This window comes from Peromyscus californicus, unplaced genomic scaffold (genome assembly GCF_007827085.1).
Source record: "Peromyscus californicus insignis strain IS unplaced genomic scaffold, ASM782708v3 Scaffold_4__1_contigs__length_199733344, whole genome shotgun sequence".
Lineage (NCBI taxonomy): Eukaryota > Metazoa > Chordata > Mammalia > Rodentia > Cricetidae > Peromyscus > Peromyscus californicus.
Genome location: NW_026294562.1, coordinates 19,309,216 through 19,332,485, shown reverse-complemented (window position 1 = coordinate 19,332,485; position 23,270 = coordinate 19,309,216). Strand labels below are relative to the sequence as shown.

Here is a 23,270-nt window from a genome sequence, read left to right as displayed (position 1 = left end):
CCATTTACATTCATAAGGGATATTGGTCTATAATTTCCTTTTTGTTGTTGGGGTTTTGTGCAGCTTTGGTATCAGGGTAATACTGGCTTTATAAAAAGATTTAGGAAATGTTTCTTCAGTTTCTGTTTGTGGAGTAAGTTGAGGAGTATTGGTGTTATTTCTTCTTTAAGGTCTGTAGAATTGTACCCTGAATCCATCTGGCCCTGGGCTTGTTTTAATGGGAAGACTTTGATTACTGATTATATTTCACTAGGGATTATGGGTCTGTTTGAATTATTTATTTCCTTTTGATTTAACTTTGGCAGGTCATAATATCAAGAAATTCATCCATTTCTTTTACATTTTCCATATTTTTAAAGTATGTCCTTATGGGTCTCTGAATTTCCTCAGTGTCTGTTGTCTCTTTTCATCTTGAATTTTATTAATTTTGGTCTTCTCTCTGTGTCTTTTGGTTACTTTGGCTAAAGGTTTGGCAATCTTGTTGATTTTCTCAAAGAATCATCTCAATTTTATTGACTCTTATACTGTTCATTTGTTTCCATCTCACTGATTTCAGTCCTGAGATTTATAATATTTCATTTCATCTACTCTTTGTGGCTATTAGTTATCTTGTAAAAAAAAAAGATAAATAATAAAAATAGCCTGAAATTCAGGCAAAATGGTTATTGTATTATTAATCAAATTTGGGATGAGAGAAATAAAGACAGGGCTAGGGATATTGCCCAGTGGGTACAGTACTCTCTGGGCAAGCATGAGGACCTGAGTTTGGATCTCCATCAGAGACATGAAATCTGGGCCCTGTGGGACATACCTGAAACACCAGTGCTGGGTGTAAAGAGCAGAGACGGGCAGATTCTAGAGGTTCACTGGCTGGTCAATCTATCTAAAATGGCAACCACCATTTCGGCAACCACTGAAAGATCCTCTCTCAAAATTAAAAAAAAAAAAAGCCCAAACAAACAAACAAACAAAACAAACCGAGGAGAGTAAAAAAGGAAGAGACAAGACGTTGACTTATGGCTTCCACATGCTCATTCACACTTGAGCCTCACACACATAGGAACACACATGTACACCTCCCCCCATCTCACACACACATACACACACACACACACACACACACACACACACACACACAAAACACACACACACCAACATAAATAAATAGGAGAAATAAGACAACATAAGGAGTTGGAGAATATTCAGCTATTCTTGAAGTTAACAAAATTCAAATATAAACAAGTATGCAACATGACCCTGCATTAATTTAAACAAAGTTTATTAATAATACTGTCAATGCTCATGGTGTGATATTTGGAAATGTTACAGTGATATACCACTGCTTTCACCTAGTGAAATCATTCTGAAAAGAAATTTGGCAGCAAATATAAAGGCATAAAAATTAATATACATTTTTGACCCAGAAATCCAACTTTTTGGATACAGCCCAAGTATATGATCCAAAAGAAAAATTTAAAAATCTATATGTATAAAGATATTTATAGTTGTACTACATTATAAGCAAAAACTCAAAACAGACCAAATGTCCAATAGATGGAGGATGCTTAGTTAGACTTTGGTACATTAATGCAGTGGAGTATTTTATTTCCACTAAGAATGACAATTATGAGAAGAATGCAGAAATAAGGGCCCTATGAAGTGATGAATGGAAGCGCAGCACTCTCAATGATGCCTCCACACTGGTCACATCTATGTAGTAGTGTGCCTGTATAACCAAGAGGGCTGGGGAAGGCTGTGAGCGGACAATTTACAAGGCTGATGTTTCTGTTCTGTTGGTTAAGATTCTAGGATATTTCTTTCTACTTTTATTTCACACATATATATTAAGAAAATTAATCCTCACTTTGGCAAATAAAAGAAAAATTTTTATTAATATCTTTCCTTGCCCTAAATGACTTTTTCTGGTTTTTCATTTGTTTGTTTTTTGTTTTGTTTTGTTTTGTTTTTTTTTTGGTTTTTTCGAGACAGGGTTTCTCTGTGTAGCTTTCCTGGAACTCGCTTTGAAGACCAGGCTGGCCTCGAACTCACAGAGATTCGCCTGGCTCTGCCTCCCGAGTGCTGGGATTAAAGGCGTGCGCCACCACCGCCCGGCCTGTTTGTTTGTTTTTTGTTTCTGTCCTATTTTATGTTTAGATATGGAGGAAGTTACCACTACAAAACCCTAGCCACATGCTTTGTTAGTCAGACTTTATGTTGCTGTGACCAACACCTGAGAGAAACCAATGAAGGGAGGAAGGGTTTATTTGGACTCAGGGTTTCAGGCCACAGTCTGCTGACTCCTTTGCTTATGGCCTGAGGTAAAGCAGAACACCATGGCGGCTGCAAAGCAGGGAAACAGGAAGGGCCAGGGAAAGCTCTATCTCCTCAGATCACCCCTCCATTGTCCCATGACCCAGTTCCTCTAGCTAGACCTCATCTCCTAACGACTCCAGCACTTCCTAAGACAGTGTTACTACCTGGGAACCAAGCCTTCAACACATGAGCCTGGGAGGGGACATTTCATAGTCGAACAACAGCACATGAGCCTGGGAGGGGACATTTCATAGTCAAACAACAGCACATGAGCCTGGGAGGGGACATTTCATAGTCAAACAACAGCACATGCTCTTCTCTTTCACCACTGTGGAGTTTCTCAGCCTATTCCTACATACTAACTGCATGCACTCATGTGTGTATCATGTGTACAAACTCAATATCTTAATTACACTTACTGTAGTGGGAGCAGAGTTTCCTCATAAATATGACTGTTGAAACCTCTCAATGCAGACAAATACCTGTTTCTTATCTTTTATTACCATGGGAGAATTGTCCTCTACAGAATGTCAATCATTCTGATTTCCATTTCTTCCAGCTTTAAAGGGCGTCTTAACTTGGCTCTATCCCCTTTTCTTCTCTCTGGGTGTACCTTAACCTACAAACCTGTTTGACTGCATTCTGCATTGAGGGAAGGAAGCAGTCATCTTCCTTGATGACACATCTCCCCACAGTTGTCTGTGGGTTTCTTCACAGTAATGCTATTCTAAGTCTTCTTATCCACATTATTGCCTGTAGTCTCTCATTCTCCTCTCGGCAAGTCACTGCAGTTCAGCTTCAGTTCTCACTCTCCTGAACTGTCTCAAGGTCAGGAAAACCTACATGCTACCAAATCCAGAAGATGCTTTTCTGTCGTCCTGTTAGTTGATCCCCTCTCTCTTTATCTGAGGTCTTCCTTCATGTGCCTTATTCTTCTTACCAGTTTTCTTACTTCTTCACTCAGTTTCTTCAGACTGTCACCTAAGCCCTTTCTTTTCTTTTTGTATGCTAACTTACCTCCTCTATTCCCAGGGCTTTAAATCTCACTTTTGTGCTAACAACTTCTCAAATGAATAAATATGTCTAACAGAGAACCTCATCTCTTCCTACCTATTAAATGGTATGCTTGACATCTATATTTAGTTTGATAGCACAAAAACTGAAATCACAGTTTTATTCTCAGAATTAGTTAGTTAGAAGGATTCCTGTCTCCCCATTTCAGAAATGGCACCATCTACTTAGTTACTACTATCTACATCACATCACTGTAGATTTTCCCCATGTACTACCATATCTTATAGATTCTACTTCCAGTCACCACCACTCTGCTCCAGACCCCCATTGTTTCCCCCCTGTATTGCTGAAGCAATCTTTTCATGGATTTTCCTGATTTCTCTTTAATCTATTTTCCACAGTATATACTACATCCATTTCTTATAACAATTAGTTTCCTTCCCCAGCTTAAAACATCCTCTGTCATCCTGAATGCAATTAGAAGGAACAGCAAGCCCTTCATTATGCCTGCAAGCCCTGACAGAACGCACCTCTTCCTTCTCTGACACTCCCAGCCAACCTAGCCAGTTTTTATCCTCAGGGTCTCTGTACATGCTTTTCATTCTAGAACTATATAAACAAATATAATCACTGATACTGTTGACTTCTCATGTTGTGTAGTCAACTAGTCATTCTTTATATTACACCTTTTAAAGGAATGTTTCCATGACTTTCATAATTCAATCAAGCCATAGCACTTATAGTTATTAATATAACCATGTACTGCTGTTCATATTGTTCTGGTTTTACATTTCTCATTAATATCTATGTCTCTCCTAACTTAGTAAATACTGCATGAGGGCAAAGAATGTATCTGTTTTGTTTATTATTATCTCAGCTCCTAGCATATTACTTAAAACATAGTTGTTGCTCAAGAAATATATTGAGAATGAATAAATAATTGGCATCATTTCATACTATTAGAATGACACTAGTAGGTCATATGGGGACACATTAATGAAGTCATTAAAGAAAAAGAATATTTTAAAATAATAACTGTATAGACTTAAAGGATAGAGTGATTAGATTTTTTATTATGAACCTGTGAAATATGAGTGAGTATACTATAACTGACTTTTATACACAAAGTGTAACAGGAAAAATGAAAGCAACCTCTTCATCTCTGTCCTACTCCATCACACACATGCAAAGAGAAATTTCAAAGTTCAGTGAAAGTATGCAGAAGGAAGCTTATGAGTATGGACTAAGGCCATGCAATTTTTCAACAAAAAGGAAGTAAATTGTTCTTGAGCAAGAAAAGGAGAGAAGGAAAGAAGAGGCAATTAAGAAAGGTAGTTTAAGCTGGGCGGTGGTGGTACATGCCTTTGATCCCAGCACTCTGGGAGGCAGAGGCAGGTGGATCTCTGTGAGTTCAAGGCTAGCCTGGTCTACAGGGTGAGATCCAGGACAGGCACCAAAACTACACAGAGAAACCCTGTCTAGAAAAAAGAAAAGAAAACAAAACAAAAAGGTAGTTTAGGTAAAAATTCAGTGACTTATATAAAGGAAAAATGCTTAATATTAAACTTCACCTTGCTGGTGCTGTTATAATATAAATCCCCATGCTTTTCCCCAGACCTTCAGTAAAGTCTGCTATGTTCACAAGCTCAAATCAACACTAAGTAATCAGAAATGAAAGGAGTCCTACAAACCGTCAAGACACACACAGCTACTCAGGAGACACCATTTTTTCTTTCTTTTCATCTCTGTTTACGCTTGCATGACTTTTATCTAACTGTTTGCTCTACACACTTCATTGGAAACTGTCTTACTCATTTGGAACTGTAGGGATAATTATCATGCTTGCATGACATTTCTCCAACTGCTTTGTCTACACACTTCATTGCAAGCTATCTTACTCACTTGAACTGTAAGGATAACTGTCCCTATTCTAGATTCTGACTACATGCCACATATACCATGTGACTCTACCAACCTCATTGTTCCTATTCTTGCTTCAGTTACATTGTCACCTTGGCACTTGATTCAACATTTATCTATATTAAGTCTCCCCCACTCCACTGTAGTTCCCACTAATCATCATTCTTCCTATTTGTAAATTCACGGTCAGACATTTCTTCTAACCCTGTATAACGTTAGATCAAATCTGCATGAACATATCCATTATTCAGTTTGGGGCTAGCCCACTGCCAGAACTGAGTTGGAGAACATTTCACATCATGCTTTGCACCAACATACAAAAGATGTTTGTCAGGTCAGTCAAAATGAAGCAAGTGATAACAATTATACAGGATGACTGCTACTGAAGTATTAGTTCGGTTCTATTTTTATTTGGAAATATTTGTAATGTTTCCAACCTTTTAAAAATATGAGATGATTCAATGAAATCCTATATTAAATGATTTTTTTTTGTGTGCAAATAATGCATTCTGTCCAAGTCACTCAGAGACTAAGATATGTCTTCCCCCATCCCCGACTCCAGGAGCCCTCAAGATGAGTGCTATTGTTTGTTGAAGAATCCCTGTTTAGGAGTAAACCACTATGAGAAAGCCTCTCTTCTTAAATATGAAAATAACCAGAATAAACACAAATACTTCATTCCATTATATTTAATGAGCACTGTTGTAAGGACAGCTAAATAATCTGACCTACCCATCTAGGAGAGCAATGACGTTCTTCCTGGGCCGTCCAATATTAGGGCCATACAAACTGGCTCTGGAGTAAATCCGGATGGGTTGCAGCAGCCTCTTCAGCTGTATGTAATCCTTTCCCAACTGGCTACCATTTACTGCCCGGCCATGCATGCTCCGATAGTTATTTGGCTCTAGATTAAAAACAGACATATAAATTAGAATGGAGAAGAGCGAGATTCTGCCAGCCCTTTCCTTTCTACAAAACAGTGCTTTTTTCTTACTATCATGAACAAAATAACAAAAGGAGGACATAAGTTATCTTAAGGAACACAGAAACTGTCATGTTAGCAGTGCCAACTTGATGTTTCATTCCTTCCAAACTTATCTTCATAAAACATCACCGAATTCACAAAAGAGACCATATCTAATTTTAGTGATACTTTGTAATGAATGGTACAGTTGGTAGAATACTGTCTCCCCAAATTTGTGTACCAGAACTTCAGAACATGACCTTATTTGGAAATAGGGTCATTGAGGATGTAATGTTATTATGTAGTCACAGGACTAGGGTGGGCCCTACATCTAATAAGTGCTGTGCTTATAACACAAAGGAAAAGGACCTTCAGATACACAGGCACAGGGAAAAATGCTGTGTGATGACAAACACAAAGCCTGGAGAGATGCTACTATGCTAAAGAATTCTGGCAGCTCCAGGAGGTAGGAGAAAGGAATGGAACAGATTCTCCTTCAGAGCTTCCAGAAGAAAGCAAGCACGCTGATGTTTTGATTTCAGACTTGTGGCTTCATAAACAGTAAGAGAAAACTTGCTTCTTTTGTTTTAAGCCATAGTAATTTGTTATTGCAAAGCCTAGGAAATTAATACAAATGGTAAGAAGGGTTGCCCTCATAAACAGGATTACTGAACACAAATTTAGGAAAAACATCCTTGCTGTTGATCAGTAACATAGTAGCTGAGTGAAATAATTTCGAGCAAAACCACTTACCCCGAGTTTAGCATTGGAAGGATATGAAAAGTCCTAAAAACCAGCAGCTCTTAAGAGTTTGAGGTAGGTGCCCCAAAGCCATTGTCTCAGATAGTTTGAAGCTGGGATTCCAGTAGGGACAAGGCCTAGATAATTAGACTCACATGAAGTTTTAAGAGAAATTTGGGGAACTAAGACAACCACAGTGAAAACTGATAATCTCTCTTACAAACCCTTTAATCCTGAAGGCTGTATATATTCAGGGGGAACTGTAGAGAGTGTTAGCATGAATATGACCCGTGGACTCTCACAGGAGAGACACAGGATGGCACTTTACTAACCAAGTATTTACTGTGTTCCCCATTCGTCAGCATATCTACTGGCCTGGCCTTACTGGCTCAAGCTAAGTATGCACATCTCTGATCAATTATTGGCTCATCATGAAGTTGTATCAATGTGAAGGCAACCCCTAGAAAAAGCTGACCTTAAAATATCTTTAAAGGATTAATTAAAAAACAAACAAACACACATTTAATATGTGCTGGTGCTTTGTTTACATGTATGTGTGTTGCATGTATGTCTGTGTACCATGGGCACCAGAGCCTCAGAGGCCAGAAGAGGATATAAGATCCTCTGGGACCGGAGTTAGAAAAGGTTATGAGCCACTCTATGGATGTCAGGAACTGAAGCCAGGTCCTCTGGAAGAGCAGACAGTACTCTTAACCACTGAGTCATCTTTCCAGCCCCTAGAGGATTAAGTTTTTTAAATGGACATATCAGTAACTACCTGATACAAGAGTGGTGGACTAGAGCATTAGACCCGTAACTGAAAAACCAAACCAAAAGTGATAAACTCAACCTCTGGGATGGACAACTAAGGATTCTGCATTCCTCTAACACATTATCTAAAATGCATTACTTTCAAGAACAAAATTATGAGGTATGAAAAGAAAATAGGAAAGTGCTACCATCTACATGAAAGGAAAAAGAGCAGTCAATAGAAACTGTCTCTCTGAAGCCTTTAACATTAGATTATTTTGCAGATAAGAACTTCAAAATTATAAATATGTTCAAAGAACTAAAAGGAATAAAAGAATTAATAGAAAGTATGTTACTGACTTATATAGGGATATAAAGACAATATAAAAATAAAATGGGAACTCTTGAACTGAAATGATACAGCACATACAAGAAAACAAAATGAGATTAACACTGAGTTTTAAAATCAGCAACAAAGGAGGCAAAAAGAGAGTGAGATGATACACTCAAAGTCCAGTGAAACACTCCACTGAAGCAACATTTCTTTGTTCATCTGGATTTAAAATAGTGCTGCTCAAAAACAGATGGTGATAAGTTAACTCTTCACAAATTTTATGTGACCTTATGTATATCTGTATAATCATACAGTTACTGATAATAATAAAGAAATTAATTTTAGGGGCTGAAGAGATGACACCATTATTAAGAGCACTGGCTGCTCTGCTCTTACAGAGGAGCTAAATTTGGTTCCCAACACCCACAGGGCAGCTATCTTCTATCTTTAATATCAGTTGCAGGGTATCTCGTGCCCTCTTCTGGCCTCCATGCACATACATGAAGGCAAAACACTCATACACACAAAATAAAAATAACAAGTACATCTTATTTTAAACAAAGAAGATAACTTTAATTCTTTGGCACACAAAAATTTACCAGTTGTTAAAGATGAGAGAGCATACTGAAGAGATATATAGACATGCTTATTTTATATAAATAATTAAACCATGGAGATGGAGAGACATTAAGAGCCAGTTAAGGGTACCAGCTGCACTTTAAGAGGATCAGAATTTGATTCCCAACACCCACACAGTTGTTAACAACCCTCTGTAACTCCAGCCTCAAGGGACCTGATGCCACTTTCTGGCCCCCTTGGGCATTGTGCTCACATACATACTGGTAAAGCACCCACCCACACAAATAAATAGACAAAATCTTGGAAGAATATAAGTATCTTCAATGTTTTCAGAGTTGATTAATACTTTGTAATGAAAGCCTTTAAGGAGCTAGACTCAAAGGCTTTCTCCCAGAGTTGGAAGGAGATTCTACAACCAGCTAAGGATCTAATCTGAGGGATAAGGAATGAGTCTATGCATTGTGCTCTTTCAGTCCATGTCTCTTTATTGTTTTAGTAAGCTTCTCTAAATCCACAGCTTCTTTCAGCTCTCATTCTTAGCCCCTCTCTTACCTGACTATCCACACATTTCTAACAAGAGACTCCTTGCAATCCTGAGAAAAGTTTCAAAACTCTCAAGGTCATAGCACATGCCTAGAATAGACAATAAGGAGCAGAGCCATCACCATGGTAACCCAAGGTTCCAAGGTCTCAGGACCAGAGGGAGGGGATGTAATGCCCAGTGCAACAAACTCTGAGGCATAGCTTCTTATCAGCAGACTTGGAAAGTGAAGAATTGACAGGCTTTTAGGGTGTTTTGTGTTAGTAACCTTGGTAGACACCTGCAACTCTGACCTTGTGTATAACTGTAAAGTTTTAAACTTATGATCTATTTACAAATGCCTTTCGTCTAGTTTGAACTTTCTCTGAGGTAAAAATGAGCTAAATGTGTGCAGCTTGTGTTAGACTGAGAAGAGATTATTATTTTCTGTGTTAGTCTGAGCTCAGATTGGAAGTATACTGTGTATTATGAATTTCCTCTTAAATACAAAGTTTTCTGCTCTTACAGAAAAACATGTATATAATAATTATGGAAAACAAAGACTTCTAATATTTTTGTGATATCACTCCTCAGTATTAAAATAGCAAATTAATATTATTTCCAGACTGGATTGTGTCACAAAGTTTGGTTTCAAAAACTGGTATTTGAGTTGCTGACTTGAGTTTCATTTTTAAAAATTAAATTAATTTTGCTTGGGATTAAGACAGAATTTTCAATATTTTTCTGAAGTGGCCATAAGCATACTTCTGTCATTTTGTACTTTTATTTATATTATATGCCATGAAGTGTTCTAAATATTGATGATTACATAGTCAAAGTTATTACGAGCTGCTGGTAGCAAAAGGCCAAGGGAGTATTCAGCAAGTGACAGCTACTGTTCAAAAGGTCAAACCACCATAATCAGGGATTCTGCTGACGTCCCATGGGAGGCCTAACCTTCTTGTAAGAGGGACTAGGAGGTGGATAGGGAGGGGGAGGCTAGAGGGGAGGGAGGAGGGAAAAGGGGAATCTTTGATTGGTATGTAAAATGAATAAAAAATTGTGGTATTGTATTTCCCCAAATATTGTGCACCCTAATAAACTTATCTGGGATCAGAGACAGAGCAGCCACAATATTAAACATAAAGGATAGGCAGTGGTAGCACACGCCTTTAATCCTAGCATTCCAGAGGCAGAAATCCATGTGTTCAAGGATACAGACAGGCATGGTGACTCATCACGCCTTTAAAGCCAGAAAGCAAGCCTTTAATCCCAGGGAGTGGTGGTAGAAAGCAGAAAGGTATATAAGGCATGAGGACCAGAAACTAGAAGCATTTGGCTAGTTAAGCTTTCAGGCTTTGGAGCAGTAGTTCAGCTGAGAGCCATTTAGATATGAGGACACAGAGGCTTCCAGTCTGAGGAAACAAGACCAGCTGAGAAGTTGGCCAGACTCTCTAAGATTCCTGCTACAAAAAATTTTCTTAATAAAAACTGAAAAAAAAAAAAAAAAGAAATGCGTTCAGCCTTTCTCTGTGCTCTTGATGGTGGATATCTGTTCCATGTCCCTGCCTTGACTCCCCTGCAATGATGGGTTGTAATTTGGAACTGTATGCCTAAAACACTTCCCCTGAAAGTTTCTGTTGTTGAGCATTTTCCAATGGCACTGGGATAATCTTGAATTAATTCTTAGTCATTGCACATTTAAAAATTTTCTGTTAGCAAATTTTTTTCAACCCCCACATTCAGTTACACAACCCACAGAGGGTCACAGTGCACAGTTCAAGAAGCTGGGTAGAAGATTTGAGTACCATTACAGGTTAACAAACATTTCACCTAACAATAGCAGAATACACTTTGTTTTCTGGGGCACATAGAACAACTTTTTTTTTTTTCAGAGCTGATGACCGAACCCAGGGCCTTGCACCACTGAGCTAAATCCCCAACCCCCAGAACAACCTTCTAAACAGAGCCTATGCCAGGACATATACAAATCTCAAACTTTAAACATAATTTAAATCATACAATGTGTATTTCCTGACTTACAGAATTGCACTTTAATTAACTAATTGAAATATGAAAATTAACAAATATTAAGAAACTATGAAAATGAATAGTACATAGGCCAATGAAGAGATAACAGGGAAAGAAAAAATATTTAGAACAGAGTGAAATGAAAACATGAAAGAATATATAGGATACAGAATAAGCAATGCTTAGGGGAAAATTTGTAGCCTGAGAGTCCTATATTAGAAATAAAAGAGATCTTAAATCTATAACCTAAAATTCTTCCTTAAAAAATGAAAAAAGGTATGGGCTCCATCTCATGAGGTCCACAGCTAATGTAACCAAGAACCTGAGACTCAACAGGTCACAGGCCTAGGCGAAAACCTACTACATTATTCTGCTAAAGGAACAGAGTAGTAAAATGACTCCTAATGACATACTGCTGTATCCATAGATCAGAGCCTCACTTATCCAACATCAGAAAAGCTTCTCATTCTTACAGCAGATGGAATTTAACAGAGACCTACAATGGGACAATGTGCAGAGGCTGAGAGACTTTGGAGCACTTGGTCCTAAATGGGATGTTTTCATCACACACCTCCCCACAAGATTCAGGGATCTATGCAGAAGAAGAGGCAGAAGGACTGTAAGGACCAGAGGTAGCAATGGCTCCAAGGAAACAGGACTTCCAGACCAACAGGACTGATGTAGTATGAACTCAGAGAGCCGGGGGCAGCACTCATAGAACCTGCACAGGTTCAAGCCAGACAGGATCTCAGGACTGAGAGGGGGAAGTGGATGCGGGGTAGCATCTATAACAAAGAAACCTACTGGCAAAGGAAAGCAATCCGTTTATTCCAACGGAGTGTTACTGAGTATATCAACCACACTCCAGGGCAAGCTCCATGCTCAGGAATAGTTGGCCAACACAAATAAACTCGATGTTTTGGTTGGGGTTTTGTGAGCCTTTCTCTTTGTTTTGGCTTTTTTGTTTTTTGTCTTTTTGTTTGTTGGTTTGTTTGATGTTTGTTTTTTGTGGCGTTTTGGGGGAGAAATGAAGGAAGATGGAACATGAAGTTGAGGGATTAGAGAGGATCTGGGAGGAGTTGAAAGAGAGAAAAACAGACTCACAGTTTTTGTATAAAAATTTTTTTTGATAAAAATTTGGAAAAAAGAAACAAAAAACGGACTGGGGAGGTACCTAAGTGAGTAAGAGCACTTGCTTGGCAAGCAAGAAGACCTGAGTTTAAAGCCCTTCCACCTATGTATGTAATAAGTATGGCTGCGGATGCCTGTAGCCAGTACTGCAGTGTGACCTGAGAGATTGCTGGCCACCCAGCCTAGCAGAAAAAAAATTGCAAGCTTCTAGTTCAGTGAGCACTCTGTCTCAAGGCAATAAGATGGACAGAAATTGAGGATGACATCTAATATGCTCTTGTCTTTCTCTTTACACACACAAAAAGAAGTCTCACCAACATGACTACCTAAACCTGAACAAGGACATGCCACAGTGGACAAGGGGGAGACTATGAGGCTCTAACCCTAAACAAAAGGAGGACAAGCATCTAAGGAATGTTGAGTGGAGAAGTAGTCTTCTCCAGGGAATAGCACACTAATTGGGTTTCCAATACCAAATGATCAGCCCTGAAAACATACATAAAGTGACATTATACAGACTAAGCAGATTGTGTTTAGGAATATTTATGCATATAAATATGCACATATGCATGTAACAACAATTAACGAAAAAAGAGGCCATGAATCAGAAAGACAGCAAGACAAGTTATATAGGAGAGTTCGGAGGAAGCAAAGGGAATGGGCAAATGATGTAATTATAATCTCTAAAACGAAAGAAGTAATAAAAATGAGAAAAAATCAACAAATGGAAAAGTTGACTGACATCCCTTTAGATAGACTGACTAAGGAAGAAAACAGAAAAGTCCTGGATTAACAAAATTAATAACAAAAGACCATAAAGGGCCTCAAATAGTTAAAGTGGTAAAGGACTACTAAGAATAACTTTATGGAAATGATTTAGACAGTGACTGATGAAAAATGTTCAAGAAGGACACACATCATTAAACTGACTTTGCTTAGTCTGGTAGCTCATGCATGTAACCCTAGCATTTTGAAGGCAAAAGAATTACAAGTTCAAGGTCAGCATGAGATATATAGCAGGTCTGAAGCTAGCCTAAGTTACAGAGAGACTCTGTTTCACAAAATAAACAAAGCCACCAGACTCAAAGAAAGTTGAAACTCTAAATAAACATATAAAAAAGAAAAGACACATTGAACTTGTAATTAAAAAAAAACTTTTTTCTAAGAAGCCTAGACTCAGATAGATTAATTAAGCATTGAAAGAAATATCAATTCTTCACAAGTCTTCCAGAAAACTGACAAAGGGAGCATGTTTTACAATTTATTTTATGAGGCCAATATTTCTGTTACCAACAGTAGACAGAGACATTAAGAGAAAACTACAGATGAATATTCTTCATAAACATAGATACAAAAAATCTCCACAAAATATATACAAACCAATTTCAACAGCATATACAAAAAAAATCAAACATTATGATCAAGTGGTACTAATGCAAGGAATGCAAGATTGATTTACTATCAACCCAAAGAATATAAACTATTGTTCTGATGGATTAAACAACAGAGTACAACATCAATATGTGCAAACACAAAAAGGCATTTGGCAAATGATAAATCCTCCCAACAAACTCTGACTAGAAGGAAAACTTCCTTATCCTAATAAAGATTATATGAGAAAAAACTATGGCTACCATACCTAATGGTGAAATACTGATTCACTTTCCTACGGTGGCTAATGATGTTAAATATGCTTTCATGGGCTGGAGAGATGGCTCAGCCGTTAAAGGCTAGGCTCACAACCAAAAATATAAATATGCTTTCATGTGGTTATTGGCCATCTGTGCATCTTCTTTTGAGATGTGGCCACGTTAATTCTGTTTAACAATATTCTGTCAACTGCTTCTAGTGTTGTGTTTAATACGAAGTGAAACCAACACAGAAAATTACACTTATCTTCCTAAAGTGTTCATTTTCATCATGGTTCATAATCTATTTTTCTTAGTGTATCTCATTTTTGTATTTTAGAACAATTTTAATGTTGCAGAGTCGAGCATTCAGTATAGAGAGACCAGCATGGTTTGCGCTCCCCTACTATAGATGTTTATACACCACACACGGGCATGTATACACACAAAAACATACTCATTTCCCATATTATAGATGTTTTGATTTGGTTTGGTATATTGGTACAGTTGATAAACCAATATTGATACATTCTTTTGGCACTAAAGTCTATAATCTGTATTATGGCATACTCTTTGTATTATATAGTACTGTGGACTTTGGAAAGTTCATAAGATTATTCATCTATAGTCACAGTAACATATTGAGTTAATTTATTATCTTAAACATCCTGCCTGCTCCACATATTCATTCCCCTCTTTATTTCTTCTCAGAACTCCTGGAAATGTTTTCTCCATTTACTCTCTCTGTGTGGTTTTGCTTTTTCTAAGATGCCACGTAATCATAATCATGGCTTTAACTCTTTTTAATAAGATTCAGAATTTGGCCTCATGTCTTGTAAACCGTCACCTGCTAGTACATATTCAATATCATAAGCAAAAAAAGCTGTATTATGTTTTCAGTTGCTTGTGAACCTCAATTAGAGAAGCCATTAATATGTCATTAAAGTCATGTATCTGTAAATAGAGTCAGTACCAGTTCTACAAGCTACTTAAGTGTTTTAAAATATTTAAAAATATCTATTAATTTATCAATAATTTTGTGCATTAATATATATTTTAATCCATATTTTAGGTTGGTTTAATAGCTTTTATGATTTGTAATTTAATCTCTTCAAATTAAAGAGGCCCTTCTGTTATAGAAGTAATGAGTAATGGCTTTAAGTTTATCCTATCTTTGATTTTAGGTAATAAACTCTTGAAGACTACACATTCTTTATTCTGTATATTCACTACGAAAATACATGAATCCTTTACCAAACTCTCAAAAGTTCCAACATTGCTCAAAAGTTGAAATTCAAAGTTGTTTTATTGTTTATTACTGAGAGTCAAAATAAACACTTAACTGTGAGCCTCTATAAAATGAGAAGATGAAATGAAACATTTCCGGTATACAGTGGCACAGAGTAAACAGTGTTAATTCCAAAGAGAAGAATGAGGGTATAGGGAGGGGGTGGAACCAAAGCAAAACTGCAATCCAGTAGGGCAACCTTTATATTCTGTGGATGCATGTCCAGCACCTGAGGCACATGGTGGTGTCATGTGAGCTTCAAAGGGCTTAGGCACCTGCAAACCTGCTGTCTTGTGAATTTCAGCCCACCTGACTCTCTCCTAAGCTGCTTCTCTTGCCTTTGGCTTTCCCTGGCAAATGTTCCATGTTCCTGGAATCTCCAACTCCCTGTGGTCTCCAACCACCTTCAGTTTCACTCTCATTGCTTCATGCATTGCTCCTCTGGGGACCCCTGTAAAGGATCTATCCCTGCTATCCATTAGCCTGCCTTCCAGACTTGTATCTGAAATCTGGGTAGAAGCCTCCATGACCCTGTAACTCGTGTTTTGCTTGCCTAAAAACAAGCAATAGATGGACAACACCGAGGTGTGCTACTAGCTCAAGTAGGTACTTGGCCTTCCTGGACTGTGGCTTCAGTTGCAGAGCACATGGGTTTAAAAATTGTGGTTCAATTTGTGTTTGGGTGTTGCAAAGCTATCACATACACAGATATACAGAGTAAAAATGTATAAATATTATTTATGCATTACAGTTATTCCTGACTGAAAGCCAAGTAAATGTTTAGTCAAAAAAAAATGAATAAAGCTGGGTAGCAAGTATGACAATAATAATCATCTTTAAAAGGCTAAGCTTCCTAAAGTCAAAGTTTTAATTTTGTCAAATAACTGAATAGACTCTAAGGAACTGAATGCTGTAGCTAAATTCAGAAGAGCACAAGTGACTGTATACGGGCCAGGTGTGGCTACAGATATATGACATTGATTTAATAATTAACTGGAGTAGACTTTACTAGTCTATGGAAATATGCATTTCTATAATGCATTTGCAACTCAAAATGTAGGATCATGGTCATTTAATTAAAAGTGGTGCATTATTTTGTGGTAAATTTTATTGTTAAATACAGTTTTCTAAAGGTGAATACTACTTCCCTAGGGCAGAGTTGAATTGAAATTCTTTTATATTTCCCCAGTGTGCATCCCAGCTTTGGAATTCTCTATTATTCTTTACTCTCAGTTCACCATTATAATCAGTACCCAGTATTAAACTGCTGCAAGCTGCAGGAAAATGTAATGAAATCCAGCTACTATCACAAAAACTACTTGGAAAGGTCAAGGACTTTTCTGAAGGTCAAGCCATGGCTTAAGTCTTGATGATATTTTAGCTTTTGTATGTATATTAGCTCGTTTCTACAATGACTTTCTTGTATACTATGTGTGCTTTGAAGAACTCCTAACAGTGTATTTATCTAAAATACCTATCAAGCATCCAAGGCCAAACGATCTCCTCAACTAAGGTAACACCCTTATGGAAACAATGCCTGTCTCCTAGGTCAGGTGGATAGCTTTATTTCTTGTGCAATTTAAGCTGAGAACTTCCTTTCTTATACAGCCTTACTAACACAGACTCCTAATATTTTTACCTGACCACTTCTAGGAATGTAGTTTCAGCACATAAATTCCCTTTTTCTGATATATTAACTGATTTTAGCTCTCAGTTGACCTCCTCCCTTACCACTCTCATTTGGGGTTATAAAAGAAAGCCTGACGGTCACTGACTGAGGAAAACTCTTGTCTGCCTTTATAATACTGTAAGAATTCAAGCCTGGTGACCTTGCTTTAGTTAGAGCATTGCTATTGCATGGGTATATAACTGTAAACCTCAGACTTCAGAGGACTAGAAGGAGAAGAGAAAAGAGAATGGAGGAACTAGATGGGTAAGAACTAGAGAGGAGTGAACTGAGATGGGGAAGAACTAGAATGAAGGGCTAGAAGAGAGTACTAGAAGAATGAGTTGAAAGATGAGGAAGAGCCAGATGGGTAAGAACGAGATGACAAAGAGGCGGGGCAGAACTATGATGAGAGATTTAAGATAGAACATAGAGGGGACAGCAGATAAATGTAGAGATAAATCAGGCAAGAAGGAGCTAGGCACGAGAACAGAATTGTAGCTGTGTAGACAGAATTTTATCCCAGAGGAATAAAGTAGACAGACAAAGAGCTCTGTGTATTTAGATTATTTTCCCAAAAATAATTATCGCCATTTGTGGCTTCTCTTCTGAGCCCCTGGGAAGGATATTATTAAGGCTAGTCCTTAATAATATTCAAGATTAATCAATTACAAAGTTTACAATTTATGGATATTGAACATTGCACACAGTTCATAGCCACAAAATAAAAATCTTGTGCCAAGAAAGTCTTGCTTCTTAGACCTTTGAATCCTACACATTCTTAATTGTTGCCTCTTGATATCAGGTATGCCTTGATTTGGTGCATGTACTCCTCATTATTCTTTGGTTTTGAAGGAGAAACTGAAAAGTAGATTTAGATAACTGAAACCAGCCACTCTAGAAGTTATATTACCGTACTATCCATCCAGCTGCATTTATATTTTGCTGAATGTTTACCTGGCTTTCAGTTGGGCTGAGCAAATGCCTCCTTTGGATTTCAGACACTGGGTTTGCTCTTGAGATGAGGGAATGGGCAGCTAGAAGGATGTGGGGATAAGGATTGGCCAGAGCCCTTGTCATTCATTCTGTCCAAAAAGATAAGGTTATAGAAAAGAAAATGGACAGAAAACTAGAGAAACAAGTCTAGGCAAGAATGGTGAACATGCAGAGAATTTTGAGCAGGGAAAAGACACATATACAACACAAAAACTGTGAACAGAGTATATTGGTATCTTGTAAGATAAGATTCTGATACAAGTACCCAGTAACTGCAAAAACAAAAACAAAAACAAAAACAAACTAATCTTCTGGAAACCCTAAAGGATAACCTGAGATGGGCAGGTTAGGAGGATGGGAATGAAACTGTCAACAGTAAAACTATTTTAAAGGAATATATGAAATTTCAAAGAATAACAAAAAGAGATCATAATTGATGTGCAGTAACACAATTTGTTCTCTACCAACTTTACTTGCAGCCTGAAAATTATCATGCCCTGCTTGGAAGGGTGTGTTTGTAAGTGAGAATGTACTTGAGATGTCTGATAATTGAAAAGAGAACATAAAAGAGAAGAAGTAAAGAAAAGAAAAGGTCATGATAAAATGTCCAGGGTAGAGAGTCAAAGCTAACCCACCAAACACTCACAACAAGCCAACTTGTGCTTTCTTTCTGCTTGGTTGACATTTTAAATTCATGAATTTGGTACTATGCTTCTCTAGTCCCATCTCCATCCCTGTTTTCACATCCACGATAGTGCCTTTTTACCTCCCTTCGAATGATCCTTTACTGTTGTTATGCCCTGAAGGAGCATTTAAAAGAACGATGGTGAGAATCGTGTTTTGTGGCCAAGTAATAACAATCTTTGAATGTGCTTCACTCCTTCTCTGAACTATGTAGGAGAGTTTGAAGGACAGAAGAGAAGGGAGGGGCAATTTGTAATAGATAACTGTATAGAAAGAGGCATACTCTTCTCTCCTCACTAGATCTTATTAGCAAGCTGCTCCAGTTACATCAGATGAAGATTTATTTTATGTGAACAAACTCTCACACTCCAAGATCTCAAAACCTATGAAAAAGTATTCCCATCAATCACCCATGGGTTTTGATTTTTTTTTCTAGTTTTGATTTTTTTCTAGCTTATCTGTAACTAGTTTTTTTAAAATTTTAGTTATGCAGCACAATATATTTAAAAAACAAACAAACTAAGCCAGACCAAAGGAAAACCATTTATCTTCTGACTTAGTAAAGTCTTTATTACTTTATGCCACAATTCTTTTTAAATTTCCTCTATTCCAGGAATGGAAGAGAGAACAGAAGAAGAGAGAAGAAGGTGAATGCTGGGTTCCATTGATGGATGCCATTAAAATATATGAAATTTCTTATTTTTCTTCTCCTTTGCCTTCTTGTTAAGAAAACTTTAAATTCCAGTATGCAATAAATATGAGCAAGTGCACCTGTGCAATGCATGTAGTGCTCCAAGAATTTGTCTGGCAAAGAACCAATGAGCTATTTTATAAGGATCATATTACAGGACCAATGTTCTCCATACTATGCACTACACTATAAAGCTCAGGTTTTATCTGGTTTAACATCAACTGTTAGTCATTGATCAACATACTATTTTTTCTTTCTTTCTTTTTCTTTTCTGTGTGTGTGTGTGTGTGTGTGTGTGTGTGTGTGTGTGATTTCCATAATATTTAGAAGGAGGTATCCAGAGAGACCTATGTGGTGTGAATTAATTAAATCTACTGTCCTTAACTATTTTGTTCTTATATCATATTGACAATTACGCTGGCTACTTTTTTTTTTTTGACACAAGTTAGAGTCACTTGAGAGGAGAGAACTGAGAAAATACTTCCAAAAGATCATGCTGTAGATAGGCCTGTAGGGCATTTTATTAATTAGTCATTGATGGGGGAGGGCCAAGCCCATTGTGGGTGGAGCCACCCCTGGGCTGGTAATCCCAGGTTCCATAAGAAAGCAGGCTGAGTGCAAGCTAGTAAGCAGCATCCCTCCATGGTCTGTCTCTCTATCAACTCCTGACTCCAGGTTCCTACCTGGTTTGAGTTCCTGCCTTGGCTTCCCTCTGTGGACTGTGACTTTGGATATGTAAGCCAAATAAACCCCTTCTTCTTCCCCAAGTTGCTTTTGGTCATGTTGTTTCATCACAGTAAGAGAAACTCAAAGACAACAGTCAACTCAGTGGCCAAGGATTTCAATCATTTTCTGGGCCAAGCCCCTAAAGAGAGCCTCCGACTAAGATTCTATTTCAAGCCAACTTATTTTCCCCTTTATTTTATCAATTCATAGGAAATGACATCCTTACTTACCATTACCCAGTTCCCAAGAAATGTTGTACTTTTTGCTGGCACTGTACTTCAACAGGCTCAGGGCACTAGAACTGTTCCAGGAGTTATTGGGATTACGACGCAGTGCATTTAGAGCAAATATCAGGTGGAGTCCAGAACAATCAGCAAAGTTATAAAGTTTGTCTAGAGACCTGGCTGGGAAGAAGCAGAGAAAGGCTTATAACTTTCAAATCTCAACAAAAGGAAAATATTAGCTTCTACAGAAAGCCTTCCCTCTAGTAAGGAACTGCACAGACAAGTTTCTAAAAGAGACTATTACCTTCTGACCCAGGATGCACTTTGAGGTAATTTTTGGGAAATAGCACTCAGAATTTCAGACAGAGCTTGCAAATTGGCAAGCAAGCCTAGCTCATAGTGCATTTGCTTGTTAACAAAAGGTATAATTGCTGATGTTTAACAGAGGAGGATTTCCCAAACTAGCTGGTTTTCTAGATTTGGGGGGACGATCAAAAGTTTTAGTACCCTTAAGTCTATATTCATGATTGCCTGACAGTAATCATGTTAAAGTACAAAGCCACAAAAGATTAGCTGGTCAGTCTTAGAAAATAACTCAGCTGAACAAGAGTTCTGAAGTATTTCACTCTGGTCCACATTTCTAGTGTTTTTGAAATGGAAATTCTATAACAATTTTGCATATATGTTCATTATCAGCTTGAACCCAGAACTCGATACCAAATGTCTCATATCCACCCCATTCCTTCATTTTCACTGCAGCAGCTCATGTCTGGTTCTCATTTCCATTTTCATGGATTGGTGCAATGCCCATTTATTTCCTGATTCTTTCCACCCTGCCAACCATCTTCCCTTTATTAGTGTAATCCATTTCTCTCACTCCTGAAAGTCTTAATCAGTTTTCAATACCAGGAAGTAAACTGCAAGATTGTATCTTCTAGATAAGACAGGGAAACTAACCATTAAATCTCAACAACATGGATGCTTAAACAAGAACTGAATGATGACAATAGCAGTTGACATGCCAATGTGGATGGGTGAACGTTCATGGGGCCCTAGGCCTACATGAAGAACTACAGGCTCTGAGACAGGACTGCTGAGAGAAAGAGAATTTGCCTTCCTCAGGAATGAGGCCCTAAATGGCTATCTGATCTCATGTTGAGCTCTAAAAAACACACTCATAACAATACTAAATGGACCCAGTGGGTTTCATTTACATATTTACTACATATATATGTAACAAGTAGAATTTTGAAAAAGAAACCATGAGTTTGAAAGAGAATATGGAAGTGACACTGGGGTGGGGTAGGGTGGCAGTGGTTTAGAGGGAACAGATGGAGGGGAGAAATGATGTGATTATATTTTAATCAAATTTAAAGAAGAAGCAGAAGTAGAAGAAAAAAGAAGATTCATCCAAAAATTTTATTTTAATTTTAAGGAACAGGGGAAGAACTCTGTCCTTGCATTCAGCACAGCCACACCTCAATAGTGCTCATTCCCTGGAAACTGGTGAGAAGACTTCTAGGCCTTCTTACGTAGATATAAGAAAGGCTGACAAGGAAATTTTTTTTTGTTTTTTGTTTTTTTTTTTGTTGTTTTTCCAGACAGGGTTTCTCTGTGTAGCTTTGCGCCTTTCCTGGAACTCACTCTGTAGCCCAGGCTGGCCTCGAACTCACAGAGATCTGCCTGGCTCTGCCTCCCAAGTGCTGGGATTAAAGGCGTGCGCCACCACCACCTGGCAGACAAGGAAATTTTTAAAAAGGAAACACTCAAATTTTTTTTCAGTATCCGTTGTAAGGAAGGTGAAACTATATAAAATAGAATAGGCTAAGAAACTAGCCAAATTAAACATATTTTAAAGGAAAACCATCATCATTTAAAAGACCATTGGCAATAATTATAAGGTTTTACCTACAACTGAATAATTACACTATCATGCTTTGCTTTAGATAAAACAATTTTATCTAGAGGTTCCCTAACACCTGAAAATTATTATAGGTTTCCTCAAATAGTCTGAATATTGAAAGATCAGAAGAGGTCCATCGTGAAGTCCTTTAATATATGTGCCACAAAACTTTATGCTGACAGAAAAATATTTGTCCATCCAAACTTCTTACACTTAGGATGACCACTTACAGTTTGTCAGCTGTACAATGACAGATGCTTATATTTGTAAGTTTTAGTTTTATTCATAAAAAAGTTTCCATAAAATAAAATCCTAATAGAATGTATCAAAATTTAGTATAAATGGTTGATAGTCATTTTAGAAAAATTGATCACTTTTACTTAGGCTTTTCTGGAACTTATGTCTACGTAATGATGTTTCATGTATATTTGGTAAATACACATCAAACAAAAGCATCTCAATCTGTCACTTCATGAGTTGATGGTCCAGAGCAAGGAAAAAACAATTTACAAAATGATCTATAGATTCATTCAAAATAGAGAACTGTAGACTAATAATTTAGAGTTTGTAAATGAGGTAAAAGTTGAGAAGTAGAATGTTATAAGCTTAAGAAAACATTATTAAGGATAATTTTAATTCTGGCCTCTTCCATATAATCCTTCATGTCTAGCACTGTATCTCATTGTATCCTTCAAATAAACTAATCACCTAACACATATTAGTTTATGCCTTTAAGTCATCTTGAAGAGTTCTTATAACTCAAATATTTCATAAAAATGTGAGTAATGAAATCAAAGTATAAAAATGAAAGAGGCCAAAGAGAGACAATAATTATTGCTAATTTAAGAAGTGCACTCTACAATGAAAGAGATATCTTTACAGAGGGAGACATCATGGGGATAGAGAGGAACTGGGTGCTAGGGAAGTTTCCAGGAATCCACAAGGTTAGACCACAAGGTTAGACCCCAGCTTAGACTACTAACAATAGTGGAGAGGATGCCTGAACTGGTCTACCCAAGTAATCAGATTGGTGAATACCCTGTCATCATAGATAGAGCCTTCATCCAGTAACTAATGGAAGCAGATGCAGAGATCCACAGCCAAGCACCAGGCTGAGCTCCAGGAGTCCAGTCAATGAGAGAGAAGAGGGATTCTATGAGCAAAGGG

The 23,270-nt window shown here is 37.5% G+C and overlaps 1 protein-coding gene across 2 annotated transcripts in view; it reads right to left on the bottom strand.

The window, feature by feature from the left end:
* Hpse2 (heparanase 2 (inactive)) overlaps positions 1-23,270 on the bottom strand; it is a 669,816-nt gene that overhangs the window by 206,730 nt on the left and 439,816 nt on the right. Inside the window, exons 4-5 of one of the 2 annotated variants that reach the window (XM_052713473.1) lie at positions 20,207-20,380; positions 5,980-6,151 (exon numbers count right to left, since the gene is read on the bottom strand). In XM_052713473.1, coding sequence (XP_052569433.1) covers positions 5,980-6,151; positions 20,207-20,380 — 346 coding nt within the window. The remainder of the gene's footprint in view (positions 1-5,979; positions 6,152-20,206; positions 20,381-23,270) is intronic. The other variant, XM_052713474.1, reaches the window with a different exon arrangement.